Raw genomic sequence first — 16427 nt, forward strand, 5'->3', positions numbered from 1 at the left:
ACCCATATATATATATATATATATATGTATATATATACACACACCCATATATATATATATATATATATATACACACACACCCATATATATATATATATATATACACCCATACACACCTATATATATATATATGTGTATATATATACACCCATATATATATATATAAATACACACACCCATATATATATATATATATATATATATACACACACCCCCATATATATATATATATATATTTACACACACACACACCTATATATATATATCTATATATGCACACCCATATATATATACATATTTACACACGCACCTATATATATATATATATATATATATATATATATATATATATGCACACCCATATATATATATATATGCACACCCATATATATATATATATGCACACCCATATATATATATATATGCACACCCATATATATATATATATGCACACCCATATATATATGCACACCCATATATATATATATATATATATATATATACATATATATATATATACATACACACATATATATATATATATACATACACACACACATACATACACACCCATATAATATCACGTGTAAAACCACGAGTCTCGAGGAGGGGGTGATAAGAGTTAAAACTGTTATAGCGAGCGACATTCTGGATTGCACATTTGAAAGCCATGGCTCCAGCAGGGCTACATGAAAAAATTACAATTTCCTCAGTTTTATAGATATGTAAGTGTTGAATACACGCAGTGTTGTGCTACGATACTGTCATATGTATGATTTAAACAATTATCCGAAGATCTTGAGAAATAGGACTGATTCCCAGAATGAAAAGATATAATGTTGGTTTAAGTTTACGGTAAATATGAGGGTCCCATGCAGGATTATTGCCCCTACTTTCGATCCACAAATAGTATATGATAGTTGGATATAATTTCTGCAATTATACATTATGACAGAGAGTGCATAATTTTAATTGGTGGTGGATATTTGGTTTATTATAATTAAAACGTGAATTTCTATAGGCATAAGCTAGTAGATCTAATCAGGTATAAATTTATGTTTGTTGATGTTTTCACGTTTTTTTCACTGCATCATATATTAAGTTATTAGTTTACAGTGCTACTTTATTATGTTATCACGATGATTTGATACCTCATCGTTTATACTTACTTACCTTTATGTGGAATATAAATTATTCTGCTAAATTATGTCACTAAATAATATACTGCCACTTAATACTATCAATTATTTTTATGTTTTGCCCCGAGATTAAAATTCACAGTAATTAACATATATATGAGCCTTGACTTTTGATAAGACATCATATCACTATGCACTAATTATAGGGGGGCATCTCACATAGATCTCCCTATCGGCACATATTTACATAACACTGACTATCTAGTTAATTCTAGTAAACGTTGCCATGACTACCCGGCACTCCGACTATACGTCTGAGTATCGGGCGCATCAATGACGTCAAGCGCATGCGCACGTTGTTGCGGTACACGCCACGTCCGGTGAGCTTGAGCACTACAGGTGCGGTAAGTCCTGCTTCTCATTTCCTTAATTACACACAGTATACATGCTATACACATTATTCCTCTGTTATGTCCTGATGAAAGTCTAGAAATAAAAAGACTGAAACGTTGACTTGTAATACAGAGTTTTGTGAAATTATTTACAACCAAGTCCCATGAGTGCCGGCAACTACTTGGAATTTATATGCATCACAATTACCAGGCATCGGGCAGAGCAATTAAGGTTGGTGTGCAATTGTATATTTTGGATTTTATATATACACACACATATGCACGCACACACACTTTATATACAGATACATACATATAGGTTTGTGTAATTGTTACAGATTTCAGGGTGCATCCGAACCCTGCATGGGGAGAAATAAGTCTCTGGGGGAGCTGCAGGCACATTGAAATCGGACACATATTCTTCTTAACTGTATATTTGATGCAGATTTTCACAAACCTATCTGCCCCCACCGGGCAGCAGCAAACCCTAAGCCTTTTAGTTTTTTTGTCTGGATCCCCAAATCTAAGAAATACCATTTTTGATGATTTTAAGCACGGAAGGACCAGCAGCCCCCAATTATTACATCAAAACAAGCACTGTTTATACCAAAAAGCTGTTTATTCCCCCCCCCCCAATAAACATGACTTTCTTTTTGTAATCTGATGATACAGATATCGGCCTCCCCTACAGAAACTGCTTAAATTAACAAGCATAACACTGCTTAGTGAACATGGCCCACGTTACATGGACTCTGCCGCTCCTGGCCGAGGGCTCAACGAGGGGGAAATGAGCAAAAAAAAAAAAAAAATTTCTCTATAAATATATAGCAAAAAATAAATAAGGAGTCTGACATCTGGCCGGATGTATTGATGGCGCGGAGCCGCGTCTCTGGGTTGAGAGTCCTCCCTGCGGGACCGGAGGAGCCTCAGCAAAACTGGGGAAGAAAAAGTATATGAAACGGAGCGAAGGCGTCCAGAGCCGCAAAACAACAACCCCACCCCCCACCCGGACCCTCAACGAGCCTCCATCTCACCTTCCAGCGGTTTCCGCATTCATTGCACACCACGTATGTGGTCATCGGCTCGTCTGCACTGCGGGTCTGCACCTGCGGGGGGGGACAGGCGGTGGGCACGGGTATAATGCAGGGGTATAGTAACGTGGTGACTTGGGTAAATCCCCCCACAGATAATGTGCCCCGGTGGGCATCGGGGTATATTCACCTGGGTGTAGGTGCAGTTCTTCTTCTTGCACTTGCCACAGGTGAACAGGTCCGTTTGGGTGCCCCCCGTCTTGCCCATCTGATGCTCCTGGATGGCAGCCTTCGTCATGGCCTTCCTCATCTCCTTCAACTCCTTACTTGCCATTTCCTGGGGCAGGAAGGGGCATTTGCTGCAGGTTAACATATCCGAGCCCGGACTCACAGCTGCTCCTATAATAAGCCCCCCCCCCCCCAAGCATCCCACCCGCAAGAGCAGATTGAACCAACACCCCCCCACACAATGCGTTTGTCTGGGTCCCAATCAACCTCCAACCCTGAAGCCTGTTAATGCCCCCACCATGCGCACTCACCTCGCAGCTCATGTTAGCAATCTGCTCCGGGGTAATTGCCCCGCACAGGACGTTCTTCCTCAGCTCCGGGTTCTTCGAGTCCTTCAGGTTTGAGATTCTGCTGCGGATTCGGTTCTTGTATTTTAAGTCCGCGCTTTGCACGTCGCTGAACACGAGTGGGAGGGCTAAGGAGACAACGCTGCCGAGCGGACACGTCCCACCTCCCCTTGCAAACGGGAACCCAAACAACCCTGCTGTCTGCCCCTTACCCCCCAACAACCGGGGAACCCAAACAACCTCACTCTCTGCCCCTTACCCTCCCCCCAACAACCCCGCTCTCTGCCCCTTACCCCACTCCTCCAACAACCGGGAACCCAAAACAACCCCCGCTGTCTGCCCCTTACCCCACCCCTCCAACAACCAGGAACCCAAGCAACCCCGCTGTCTGCCCCTTACCCTCCCCCCCCAACAACTCCAGGAACCCGAACAACCCCACTGTCTGCCCCTTACCCTCCCCCCAACAACCCCGCTCTCTGCTCCTTACCCCCCCAACAACCAGGAACCCAAACAACCCCGCTGTCTGCCCCTTACCCTCCCCAACAACCCGAACAACTCCACTGTCTGCCCCTTACCCTCCCCCCAACAACCCAAACAACCCCGCTCTCTGCCCCTTACCCCCCCAACAACCAGGAACCCAAACAACCCCACTGTCTGCCCCTTACCCTCCTCCCAACAACCCGAACAACCCTGCTCTCTGCCCTTTACCCCCCCAACAACCAGGAACCCAAGCAACCCCGCTGTGTGCCCCTTACCCTCCCCCAACAACCCCAGGAACCCAAACAACCCCACTGTCTGCCCCTTACCCTCCCCCCAACAACCCGAACAACCCCGCTCTCTGCCCCTTACCCCCCCCCCCAACAACCAGGAACCCAAGCAACCCCGCTGTCTGCCCCTTACCCTCCCCCAACAACCCCAGGAACCCGAACAACCCCACTGTCTGCCCCTTACCCTCCCCCCAACAACCCAAACAACCCCGCTCTCTGCCCCTTACCCCCCCCAACAACCAGGAACCCAAGCAACCTCGCTGTCTGCCCCTTACCCTCCCCCAACAACCCCAGGAACCCGAACAACCCCACTGTCTGCCCCTTACCCTCCCCCCAACCCGAACAACCCCGCTCTCTGCCCCTTACCCCCCAACAACCAGGAACCCAAACAACCCCGCTCTCTGCCTCTTACCCGACTCCTCCAACAACCGGGAACCCAAACAACCCCGCTGTCTGCCCCTTACCCCCCCCCCACAACCAGGAACCCAAGCAACCCCGCTGTCTGCCCCTTACCCTCCCCCAACAACCCCAGGAACCCGAACAACCCCACTGTCTGCCCCTTACCCTCCCCCCAACAACCCGAACAACCCCGCTCTCTGCCCCTTACCCCCCCAACAACCAGGAACCCAAACAACCCTGCTCTCTGCCCCTTACCCCCCCAACAACCGGGAACCCAAACATCCCCGCTCTCTGCCCCTTACCCCCCCAACATCCGGGAACCCAAACATCCCCGCTCTCTGCCCCTTACCCCCCCAACAACCGGGAACCCAAACAACCCCACTCTGCCCCTTACCCCCCCCAACAACCGGGAACCCAAACAACCCCGCTGTCTGTCCCTTACCCCCCCAACAACCGCAAACCCAAACAACCCCGCTCTCTGCCCCTTACCCCCCCAACAACCGGGAACCCAAACATCCCCGCTCTCTGCCCCTTACCCCCCCAACAACCGGGAACCCAAACAACCCCGCTCTCTGCCCCTTACCCCCCCCAACAACCGGGAACCCAAACAACCCCGCTGTCTGTCCCTTACCCCCCCAACAACCGCAAACCCAAACAACCCCGCTCTCTGCCCCTTACCCCCCCCAACAACCGGGAACCCAAACAACCCCGCTCTCTGCCCCTTAACCCCCCAACAACCGGGAACCCAAACATCCCCGCTCTCTGCCCCTTACCCCCCCAACATCCGGGAACCCAAACATCCCCGCTCTCTGCCCCTTACCCCCCCAACAACCGGGAACCCAAACAACCCCGCTCTCTGCCCCTTACCCCCCCCAACAACCGGGAACCCAAACAACCCCGCTGTCTGTCCCTTACCCCCCCAACAACCGCAAACCCAAACAACCCCGCTCTCTGCCCCTTACCCCCCCAACAACTGGGAACCCCAAGAACCCCGCTCTCTGCCCCTTACCCCCCATGCCCCCCACTGTATGGAAAGGATATCTTCCTCTATTTGTGCCGCTAACAGCTCGCAGTCGGCTCCGAGGGCCACGTGATCTCCTGAATAAAACGCAAGGAAAGAGAAAATAGAAGTTAGAACATCTGCCCCTTTTACCCCCCGGCAAAGCAGCCTTTCCAGCTTTTACCCCAACCCCCACAGCCCAGACAACTCAGAATTATGAAGCTTCTCCAACTCTGTGATGTCATCAGTCCGTTCTACAACCTGATCACTTATGGTTTAGGTGCAAGATCTCTCAGCCTTCGGTCCCAGCGTTAGAGCGTAAGCTCCTGGGGTAGGGTCTCTCTCTCTATATATATATATATGTATTATATATACACAGACCAAGAGGTGACCCAGCTGGTGGTCAGATGACGGGGTCTTTACGCACCGTCAGTCTGCAGCGCGGCGGTCAGCATCTCGCGGCACTTGGTACGCACGGAATCCGTGGTGACCGGAAGAGGTGGGAAGCGGGTCATTTTGGGGGGGGGGCGGAATCTTACGGGGTTCACTCTTCTTGGTGGAACTGAAAGGAATTTGGGTAAAGAATCCAGAATGAAACACTAGCAGGAGTCACGCCCACTTCCCGCATTAGTATCAAAAGCCCCACCCATTTCCAGTGAAGCCCATCCCTTCCCAGTAAAGCAGTTGGAGGCCCGGCTCACCTGGACTCTTTGGAGGACGTGGAGGCCGGAGTGCTTTTGTTCTGCTGCTCAGAGGAGTCTGGGAGAGACGCCATTAATGCCACAATTACCACCACTGGCCTTTCGTTACCCCAACCACAGGAGAAACTAGCCCAACCAATCATGTCTGTATGAGACAGACTCTGCTCAGAGTAACCCCACCCATTCCTACATGCACGGGATAGGCTCAGGTCTATATAACCACACCCACTAATCCATGCACAGCATAGGTTTAGCTCTATGTAACCACACCCACTAATCCATGCACGGGATAGGCTCATGTCTTTGTAACCATACCCGTTAATCCATGCACAGGATGGGCTCATGATTATGTAACCACACCCACTAATCCAGGAACAGGTTAGGCTTAGATTTACATAGCCACACCCAAAAATACAAGATGGGCTCGGCTCTAATCCCCAACTCTCCACGGAGCCCAGACCCTGAATTCAGCACAAGAAGCTACACTAGACCTCCATGCACACCCCGCGCCAGATGCCCCGCACCCCAAGCCCCAATACCCCGCGCCAACACCCCACAACCCTACACCCTGAGCCCAACACCCTAATACCCCTCTCCAGACGCCCAACACCCCACGCCCTGTAACACCCCGCGCCCCTCACCGAGCAGCTTCTTCCAGGATTTGATAAGCGTTTTGGACAGCGTGATGATCTCCTCGTTGTTGCTCTGTTTCCGCAGCGCGTTCACAGACATCCCGATGCGAGTGGACTGAAAAGCAAAGAGACGGGGTCACTGGGAGACACCCCGGAGTAGCGAGACACCCCCCCCCGGGGCAGCGAGACCCCCGGCTAGTACGCCTCGTACCTGCAGCAGATCCAATGTCACCGACATCCCCTTCAGCTCCTTCAGCAGATCCAGAGCCCCATCCTGCAGGAGGAGACAAACCCCGATTCAAATGCACCAATCACCACGAAGCTGCCACAGGGGCAAAACAAGCATGTAACGGGCACTGACCGTGGCACAAAGAGGGGTGCAGTTCTGGTTGGTTTCCATGGTGATTGCACCACTTTTACCAGCTGTCACAGGAGTTGGTCTTTATATGTAAACCCCATTGCTTTGGTGGCATCCAAAACAACTGCAGGGGTAAGAGGGCAAAATGAGGGGCATCCAACTCAGGATTATTTATTTTGGGTGCTAATCATTACTCTCCAGTATACATGACAGCAAGGTCACTGGTATAACTGGGGGCTGGAGACTGGTGTTACGGGGGGGGGGCAGGCTCTGGGGGGCTGCAGACTGGTGTTACTGGGGGGCTGAAGACTGGTGTTACTGGGGGGACAGGCTCTGGGGGGCTGCAGACTGGTGTTACTGGGGAGGAAGCACAGGCTCTGGGGGTTCGGCTATGTGCCCGGTTTGGGGGTCCAGCTCTGCGCCCGGTTTTGGGGGGGGGGCAGGACTCGCCGTGCTTTTCTTGGCCACCATCTTCTCCAGTTTTCTGGCGATCCGCACAACGTCTTCGCCCTTGACCGACATGCTGCTGCTGCGCTCCCCGATGAGGCTGCTCCAGCCGGGTTGTCAACCGTTCCTTCTTGCCTGGATCTCAGTTCAAACAGTGCGGGGGGTCCGAACTGCCGCCGCTCTCTGGGACTTGTAGTCCAAAGACACCGCTTCCTGTCGCCTTCTTATCCAGCTGGACCCAAAAATAACTACAATTCCCGGCGGCCCCCGCGGCACTCTGCTGCGCGCTGCACGATGGGACATGGAGTCCCTTTGGTCCCAGAGACTGCGAAGAACGCGACACACATTTGGAGCTGAACTACACTTCTCTGCATGCACCGCGGCGGTACCTGCCAGTGATGCTCTAACGTATCGGTACAAATCGTTACTACACTACTAGAGAGAAAGGTTTTGCAAAGAGCATTGCACCCTGATATTATGGGTCTGCAGTGCATTGCACCCAGATATTATGAGGAATGCATACTATTGCTCCCTTGCATGAGAAAGGCCTGCAGAGCGTCACTCCCATTGGGCAGGGTGGCTGCAGGGCTTCATTCCCATTCAACTGAGGAGGCAGAGCATTCCTCCCATACATGTGGGGAGTTTGCAGAGCATTGCTCCCTTACGTCAGGGCTTTCATACCCCAGCAGGCTTGCAGAGCATTTTTTGGGATGGGGCTTTATGTCACTAAAGACCGTTTTAAACCCCGGCGCTGCAGCTGCAAAGGGTTAACGCTGTGTCGGAGCCCCGCGGCAGTTCAGTGCCCCTTTCTGCCCCTGTCCCTGCTGGTTGGTGGTAGAAGTGGGATCCGCGTTGCCGGTGGCTCTGAGCTGATGCTCTGCTCCCTGAGGATCACAAGTCCCATAACACCGAGCCGCGGCTCCATGGAGGGTTACAGGAGGGGAGTTACTGCCCTTTCCTGTTACCCCACAGACCAGCCCCTGGGTCATGCAGCTGTGGGAAGAAAGGGGGGTTAGAAGATGCCGATGGAGCTGCCGGGGAAAACGGGCAACAAAGAGATAACCCCTTTTCTATGATCTTCAGGATATTAATGTTGTCCTGGGGAGGAATAAACGGCACAGGGGCAGTCAGGGGCTGTTACTGGAAAGGTGTAATACCCCAGAGTGCCCATCAGGGGGCAGCTGCGTAGCACTGACAATTCCCAGCACTGAAACGATACGTGACCCCCATCCCCATCACACCGAGTCCCGCTCTTTCCACCCTCCAATTTGCTCTTCTCACCAAAAACACATTTTAACCCTGCGAAAGTTCCTGAACGGTTTAAACCTTCGCTGCCTGGAAGCTCTTATGATTCTGAAGCTCGCAGGTGGATGGCGTTTGCTGCTCGCCGCACGTCGGGGCTCGATATTCACTGCAGTTTTCCTAAATCTGCCCCCCCAGAAAACCGCTATCCAGTTTGCAGGCTCACATTGTGTGAGTTGAGGTGTGAGGGTCCCCAATGAATTGCCCCAGAGAACGGCTTGCTGGGGCATTTGGAAAATAAACTTCCTGAGATGAAAATCTGTAAAAGTATTGTAGATTAGTTAAAACTGCGAATCTTTACCCTAAGATTCTGCCCCTCCAACCAGAGAATCTGCTCCTTCCCCCTAAGCATATATTTAAACACATAAAACAATTTTGGGTAAAAACACACAGAAAGTTGGATTGCTTTTTGTTGCGTTTGCAGTGAAGGGTAAATTGTGTGTTGAGGGGCCGCCGGGCTTTGGGTGGGGTCCCTAACGAGGAAACCGCACCTCCAGTGGAGTCAGGCGGCTCCCAGACCGTGTCCCACCGAGACCCCGTCAGTGTCAGGGGGGGAAATGCCCCCCTCTCTCACACACCGCGTGCGAAGCCAGTTGCCCCACGTTCTCGCCTACTCTCTAGTTCCTGGAGAAAAGAGGTTATTATTTGCCCCGGGGGGGGGCAGGAAATAGCCTATATCTTTCATTTCCATGAAGGAACCAAAACTTTCCAAAATAGGCACCGGGGTCACGGTTACCAAGAAATTAACCTTTCGAATGCCAGAGAGCTCCAGCTCGGCTCTGTCTGCGCTCTTCATGCCTCCGGCCACCTCCTCCTTTCCGCCTACAGCCCTCCCTGCGGTTAATTCACTAAACTGTGAGCTATAGCTGAGCTGAAACATTTCCATCTGCACATTATGAAGGACCCCGGGGAGCTGAGCCGGCCCCTGTATAATGTATAGGCAAATCAGTGACCGGCCCCTGTATAATGTTTCGATAAATCAGTGAGCCGGCCCCTGTATAATGTATAGGTAAATCAGTGACCGGCCCCTGTATAATGTATCGATAAATCAGTGAGCCAGCCCCTGTATAATGTATACATAAATGAGCGAACCGACCCCCTGTATAATGTATAGATAAATCAGTGAGCCGGCCCCTGTATAATGTATAGATAAATCAGTGACCGGCACCTGTATAATCTATAGATAAACCAGTGAGCCGGCCCCTGTATAATTTATAGATAAACCAGTGAGCCGACCCCCTGTATAATGTATAGATAAATCAGCGAGCCGGCCCCCTGTATAATGTATAGATAAATCAGTGACCGGTCCTGTATACCAGTGAGATGAACTGCTCCCCCCGCCGCTCGCTGTTTAGCGGATAAAGCCCTGTCTCTCCCCCTCTGCCGCCGTCTCTCTCTCCGGACGCCGTATCCCCCCTCTCGCTGTTGCTGTCTGTGGGAAGTTGGGATCTCCGCAGATCTCACACGCGGCTCCTGAACTTCCTGCCGCGTCTCCATCACACGCAGCGACGCTGCAGGAGTCTCCCTGGCAGCCAGCGGGGACCCAACAGCACCCCAGGGGCCGGGGCTGGAGACGCCAGAGGTTGGGGGGGTAACTGTCTCCCCCGCCCTGCCCGGCACACGTCCCGACATTCCCGCCAAGAGCACAAGGGGCGGCAGTTACTGGAAAGCCGTTAAAAAATGTCCCTTTCACTTGGGTGACATAAGCCGGTCTCCGCATGACATCACAGCGAGGGCATCACTTACACATTCCATACCACCTCTGCCTGCTGTCTGCCCATTACTGAGCCCTCTATCTGACGAAGGGTTAATACTAAATCTCCTGCAGAATATGGCGGGTATGTTTATGGGGTGTGAAGGGTTAACGTGTATCCTTCCGGACTCGGCTCTCACCATTGTGACCGTTCACAATACAAACTATGGAGGGAAACGGAGCACCCCCCCCCCATAGACACATGTAACCCCCCCACAGACACATGTACCCCCACAAATACATGTACCCTGCATTAGCTGTTCCGTGTTGCGTGTTACGTTTCCGTGTTTCTAGAAACTGCAAATCATTTCTAATTTTGGTTCTGTGTTTTCCCCAAAATTGTTTCCAGACCCGCGCGGCAAATCCTAATCCCCCGGCAGACTCCGTGTCCCCTCCGTGTGACTCACTCCCAACATCCAGAGCTCATCACCCCATGTGCTGTTCTGAACACTCAGGGGGTCACACAGGACTGAATGGGGGCATCCGGCACACGCAGGAGACAAACTGGTAATATGAGAAAGTGTAGTAGATACCTGGATTTGCCTTCCAGTGGACACAGTACAGACAGACTCTGCAAAAGCTTGGGATGTGCATAACGCTCTCCTTACAAAATAATTATCTGGGTAACTAAAATAATACCCCAGGGGGGCAGTAGGTATCTGGATCCAGTAGGGCATTTTATTATTAGAGAAGCTTGTTTTGCAGAAAATGTAAAAGGTCTCCAGCAAGTGAAAGGCAGAGCGAGTAAAGTAAATAGAAGAATGGGGCTGCAGTTTAATGTTAGAGGAATGGGGAAGAGAGTGGCAGCTGCAGTTTAATGTTAGAGGAATCGGGGAGAGTGCAGCGGCTGCAGTTTAATGTTACAAGAATGGGGGAGAGCGCGGAGGCTGCAGTTTAATGTTAGAATGAGGGAGAGCGAGGCGGCTGCAGTTTAATGTTAGAGGAATGGGGAAAGCGTGGCGGCTGCAGTTTAATGTTAGAAGAATGGAGGAGAGCGAGGCGGCTGCAGTTTAATGTTACAAGAATGGGGGAGAGCGCGGCGGCTGCAGTTTAATGTTACAAGAATGGGGGAGAGCGCGGTGGCTGCAGTTTAATGTTACAAGAATGGGGGAGAGCGCGGCGGCTGCAGTTTAATGTTACTATGGGGGAGAGCGAGGCGGCTGCAGTTTAATGTTACTATGGGGGAGAGCGCGGCGGCTGCAGTTTAATGTTACTATGGGGGAGAGCGAGGCGGCTGCAGTTTAATGTTACTATGGGGGAGAGCGCGGCGGCTGCAGTTTAATGTTACTATGGGGGAGAGCGAGGCGGCTGCAGTTTAATGTTAGAATGGGGGAGAGCGCGGCGGCTGCAGTTTAATGTTACTATGGGGGAGAGCGAGGCGGCTGCAGTTTAATGTTAGAATGGGGGAGAGCGCGGCGGCTGCAGTTTAATGTTACTATGGGGGAGAGCGGGGCGGCTGCAGTTTAATGTTACTATGGGGGAGAGCGCGGCGGCTGCAGTTTAATGTTGATAAATAATGTAAGAATCCCCACACAGAATGTAGCGTTAGGGGCCCCCGTCAGCGACGACAGAAGAAAGGGGCTCGGAGGTAAATATTTCTGTGGACTTAAAGGGAAGCAAACAATGCAATAAAGGGGTGGAAAACGCAAGCAGTGTGTACAGTGAGGGGCATTAGTGGCAGAAGGGTGTTCTGCCATTTTTTTAGATCTGTGGTCAGACCTGGTCAGAGTAGTGGATACAGTGTTGGAGACCCCATCCCCAGAAGGATATTGACATATTGGAGAGAGTTCAGAGGAGGCGACTAAACTAAGGAACGGTTTACAGGATAAAAATGATCCAGAAAGACTGAGAGATCTCAATATGCCCGGCTTGGGGGAGAGAAGAGAGAGGAGATGGGAGAGAGACGGGGAGGGAAGAGAGAGGAGATGGAAGAGAGAGAGAGGGGGGGAGAGAAGAGAGAGGAGATGGGAGAGAGAGAGAGACGGGAGGGAATTTATTCCAGAAGAGGAGAAAAGTTACAACAAGAGACCAGAATCTAACACTAGAGAGTCAGAGACTGAGATGGAATGGAATGGAAGGGAGTTTTACTTTACTGAGAGGGTGGTAGATAGGTGGAAGAGCCTCCCAGCAGAAGTGGTAGAGGGCAATACAGTGAGGGGATTTAAACATGCATGGGATAGGTATAAAGTATCCTCATTATGGGACCAGACCAAGCAGAGTAGATGGGGCCAAATGGTTCTTATCTGCCGTCAAATTCTATGTTTCTATTAGTAAAGGGGGTCGGCTAGATGGTGCAATCGTTTCTTTTCTGCCATCTTTAGGTATTTATATGGAGAGTCAGGTTCTAGAATTAAAGGGGCGAAACTGATACGTGGCTGAGGTGTGTTAAGGGTTAACATGTTAGCCAGTGGCTCGGGTACCTGTATGAAAAGTGCCCCGGTGTCCATCCGCTGCAGCAGCCGGGCGATCCCATTATCTCCAGCTCCCTCTGCTGGCCGAGAGCTAACGAGCGGCGCACAGAGACAAGAAAAGCTAAGCAAAAAATCTGAAATATCCCCTAAATCTGAGCAGAAAATCTTTAGTAAAATGCGACTGTTTTTGGGCCGTAGATTATAATCTGTCATTTTTTATAGAGTTTTATGGAAGTTTTTTTAATATAAATTGATGTAGATCTCACACAACCACCGGATCCATCCAATGAGCTGAGAGGGCAATTACCCACTGAGCGAGGGTATTTCCTGGGTCTCCCCAAAACTGATTGCAAGCTCCGAGGCAAGACACAAAAAAATTAAATAAAAAGATATACAGAGAGGGTGGCAGAGAGAAGGGCAGATAGACAGAGAGCAGGCAGATAGACAGAGAGACAGGCAGACAGAGAGACGGGCAGATAGACAGAGAGACAGGCAGACAGAGAGAGACGGGACGGGCAGATAGACAGAGAGAGACGAGCAGATAGATGGATACAGAGACAGACACTGGACAAGGGAAGGGTTTATGCGACGCTGGCCAGCCAATACCTCTATGGGCATCACTAAAGAGTTAACCCTCCCCAAACCGCATATACCAAAGATAAAGCCCCCCGCAGCATCGTTCTGCCCCTCCTGGCGTCTCCACCCCTCCTGACTCTGATTGGTGACAAGTTTCTATATTTGGTCCCTGCTGCCTCCAGCTCTCCAAACATTTGGCTGCTGATTGACAGGAAGGACACGCCGGGATACTGGGAGACGGTGGCAGGAGACAGGGAGGTCCCTCAGCTGCAGCGTCCACAGAGAAGAATCCGCCTGCCAGCCGCCGACGCGTTCTGTGTGCCCACTTCTGCCCACAGGAGCTGCCCAGCTGGAATGCATAGATCTGAGTCCACTTACTGCAGAGAGGACACGACTCTGGCTCGCGGGGGAGGTGGTTCATGGGTCCCTCCTGCGGCTGCTGCCCCTGATCCTGGCCTGACTCCCAGCTCTCCTCCAGCTCCAGAAAGTCCCGTCCCCAGCCCGCAGACCGGTTATGGCTACGGCCCCTGCGAGGACAAGCCAGGAGACCCCCGCATCAGACGCCCCATGAACGCGTTCATGGTCTGGGCCAAGGACGAAAGGAAGAGACTGGCTCTGCAGAACCCGGACCTCCACAATGCAGTGCTCAGCAAAATGCTTGGTGAGATCCCGAGCCACAGGGGTGGGGGGCACTGGTGTGATGTGTAGAGAGGGAGAGAGGGGCATCGACTGACACAGGGTGCATAGACCTATACCGTGCTGGGTCATTCAGCAGATGGGTGCGCATGAAGTAGATGGTGAAACGTGCAAAGAAAGGGTAGTAGATACCTGGAATAGACCTCCAGTGGAACAAATACAGTGAAAGAATTGAATAAAGCTCAGATGTGCGTAAAACAGGATTCAGCTTGTGGGTTTTGAGCATCAACGGAATGTCTATTGTGCCTTTTTTAATACATTTTCACTGCTGAGTGTGAGCACCGGGCTCCTGCTGAGTGTGCGTTAAAACTCCCATCCCCTTCCAAAGTCTGAAGGATGTTCAGAAATTGGATTTTTTTAAAAATATATCTGGTCTTTTATTGGGGCACGGGGGAATGGGGGTCACACACCAGCCCCAGCAGTAAGAATGGCCGCCGGCATCATATGGGAAATGCGGACGTTGTGTTTCCACCGTTGGGTTCAGAAAGTGCTTTTTGAGGGTCCGGACCTCACGGGCAGGTTTTAGCCCCACAGGGGGGAAAAAGGGTCTTCATAAGCTTTGGTGTTTGGTGGATGTGATTAATCTGCCCCCACAGACAGGTTATGACTCCTCTCTGTATCTCTTCTTTCCGCAGGCCAGTCTTGGAAGAACCTGAGTGCCGTCGACAAGCGTCCCTTTGTGGAAGAGGCCGAGAGGTTGAGGGTTCAGCACCTTCAGGATCACCCAAATTACAAGTATCGCCCACGCAGGAAGAAGCAGGGCAAGAAAGTGAAGAGAGTGGAGCCGGCGTCTCTCCTGAGGAGCGATGGGTTTAGAGGTGGCCCTCAGCCCGCCGCCATCACCCATTTCCGGGAACTCCATCCAATAGGCTCCGGCGAGCTGGAGAGTTATGGTTTACCCACCCCAGAGATGTCCCCTCTGGATGTTCTGGAGCAGAACGAGGCAGCGTTTTTCCCCACTCACATGCGTGAAGACACGGACCACGTGCCCTTCAGAGCTTACCAGCACGGCCTGGACTTCGCGCAGGAAAAGGCACTGAGGGAGATGCCGTTACCATACTCCCCAACAGCTGCCCACATGGGCAACCTCCTCAGGACTCCCCCGTCCTCTGCTTTCTACTACAGCCCTCCGGCCGGGGCTCAGGCCTGCGCTCCGCTCGGCCAGCTCTCCCCACCTCCCGAGGCGCCTCCGCTGGACCCCATGGATCATCTGAGTCCAGCCGAGCTGTGGGGCGACGTCGACCGCAACGAATTTGACCAGTATCTGAACATGAGCAGGACTCAGATGGCCGGATCTGGGTACCACTTGCCAATGTCCAAGCTGAGCTCCGCTAGGACTATACCATGCGAGGAGAGCAGCCTCATATCAGCTCTTTCTGATGCCAGCACCGCCATGTACTATAGCCCCTGCATCACCGGTTAGAGGGGGCATCCAGAGGGCAGGTTTGGTGCCAGACGAGCCTTCAGCTACGGGGAGGGGGTATGTAGAGTGACAGGGCAGGGTAATTCCCGTACGATGGTGGTAAGTGTGAGAAGGTCAGAGAAGGTCAGTTGGCCATTGGCCATGTCTGCAGATACCCTGGTGCATAAGGTCAGTTAACCTTTCAGCTACCAGCGGGGCATAAAGAAGATGCCCTCTCGTAGTAATGGGAACACGGTGACAGTCGGACGGGGACAAACCCATTGCGTGTCTCTCTGGCACTACAAGGGTTAAGTTGGAAATAGGTTTATAGCGGAGGATAGGGTGTCAAGGAAGGGTTAGGTGTCTAAATACCCCTAAGGGGATAACGTTATGTCGTATTTGCCCCTCTTATGGTTCCACAGGCACAAGGTCTCGTCTGCCACCAAATGCTCGACCAGTGATATTGTAAGATTGTTCAGCAAAGGAAGTGTTAATGTCTCATCCCTATGTAGCAACTCCGTTTGAGAATCCCCCCTGACAGGAAGGGGTTAATGGCACCGGGCAGTATAAGTGTATAGATCAAACAAGGGGCAAAAAAAATCTTCAAATCATGTACTGGACTGTTCCCGGCGTAACCCCCCGAATCCGGCTGCCGGCAGTAACGGGGTTCCCTCCGCGCTCCTCCGACTGGGTTATTGGGGGGCTTCTGGATTTTGCAGATTGTGAAAAATGAGACTTTGTTGTTTTTTTATAATTGCATTTTTTTATACGGAAAAGAAAAGTCCGATAATAATAATAATAATATTAATAATAATCACTGGTGTTAATCGATTGTTGCACAGTCTG

General features: G+C 51.3%; 1 protein-coding gene and 1 pseudogene across 1 annotated transcript; one reads left to right on the plus strand and one right to left on the minus strand.

The window, feature by feature from the left end:
• Positions 1–2537: 2537 nt before the first annotated feature.
• Positions 2538–7516, minus strand: LOC149271654 (transcription elongation factor A protein 2-like; annotated as a pseudogene).
• A 6321-nt stretch (positions 7517–13837) lies between these two features.
• LOC149271655 (transcription factor Sox-18-like) lies at positions 13838–15602 on the plus strand. Its single transcript, XM_089507221.1, has 2 exons — positions 13838–14144; positions 14815–15602. The coding sequence occupies exons 1-2, from the start codon at positions 13838–13840 to the stop codon at positions 15600–15602; spliced, it is 1095 nt and encodes a 364-aa protein (XP_089363347.1).
• Positions 15603–16427: the final 825 nt, after the last annotated feature.

The sequence above is a fragment of the Sceloporus occidentalis genome, unplaced genomic scaffold, assembly GCF_023333645.1.
Source record: "Sceloporus occidentalis isolate IW3139 unplaced genomic scaffold, rSceOcc1.0.p SCAF_475, whole genome shotgun sequence".
Taxonomy (NCBI): domain Eukaryota; kingdom Metazoa; phylum Chordata; class Lepidosauria; order Squamata; family Phrynosomatidae; genus Sceloporus; species Sceloporus occidentalis.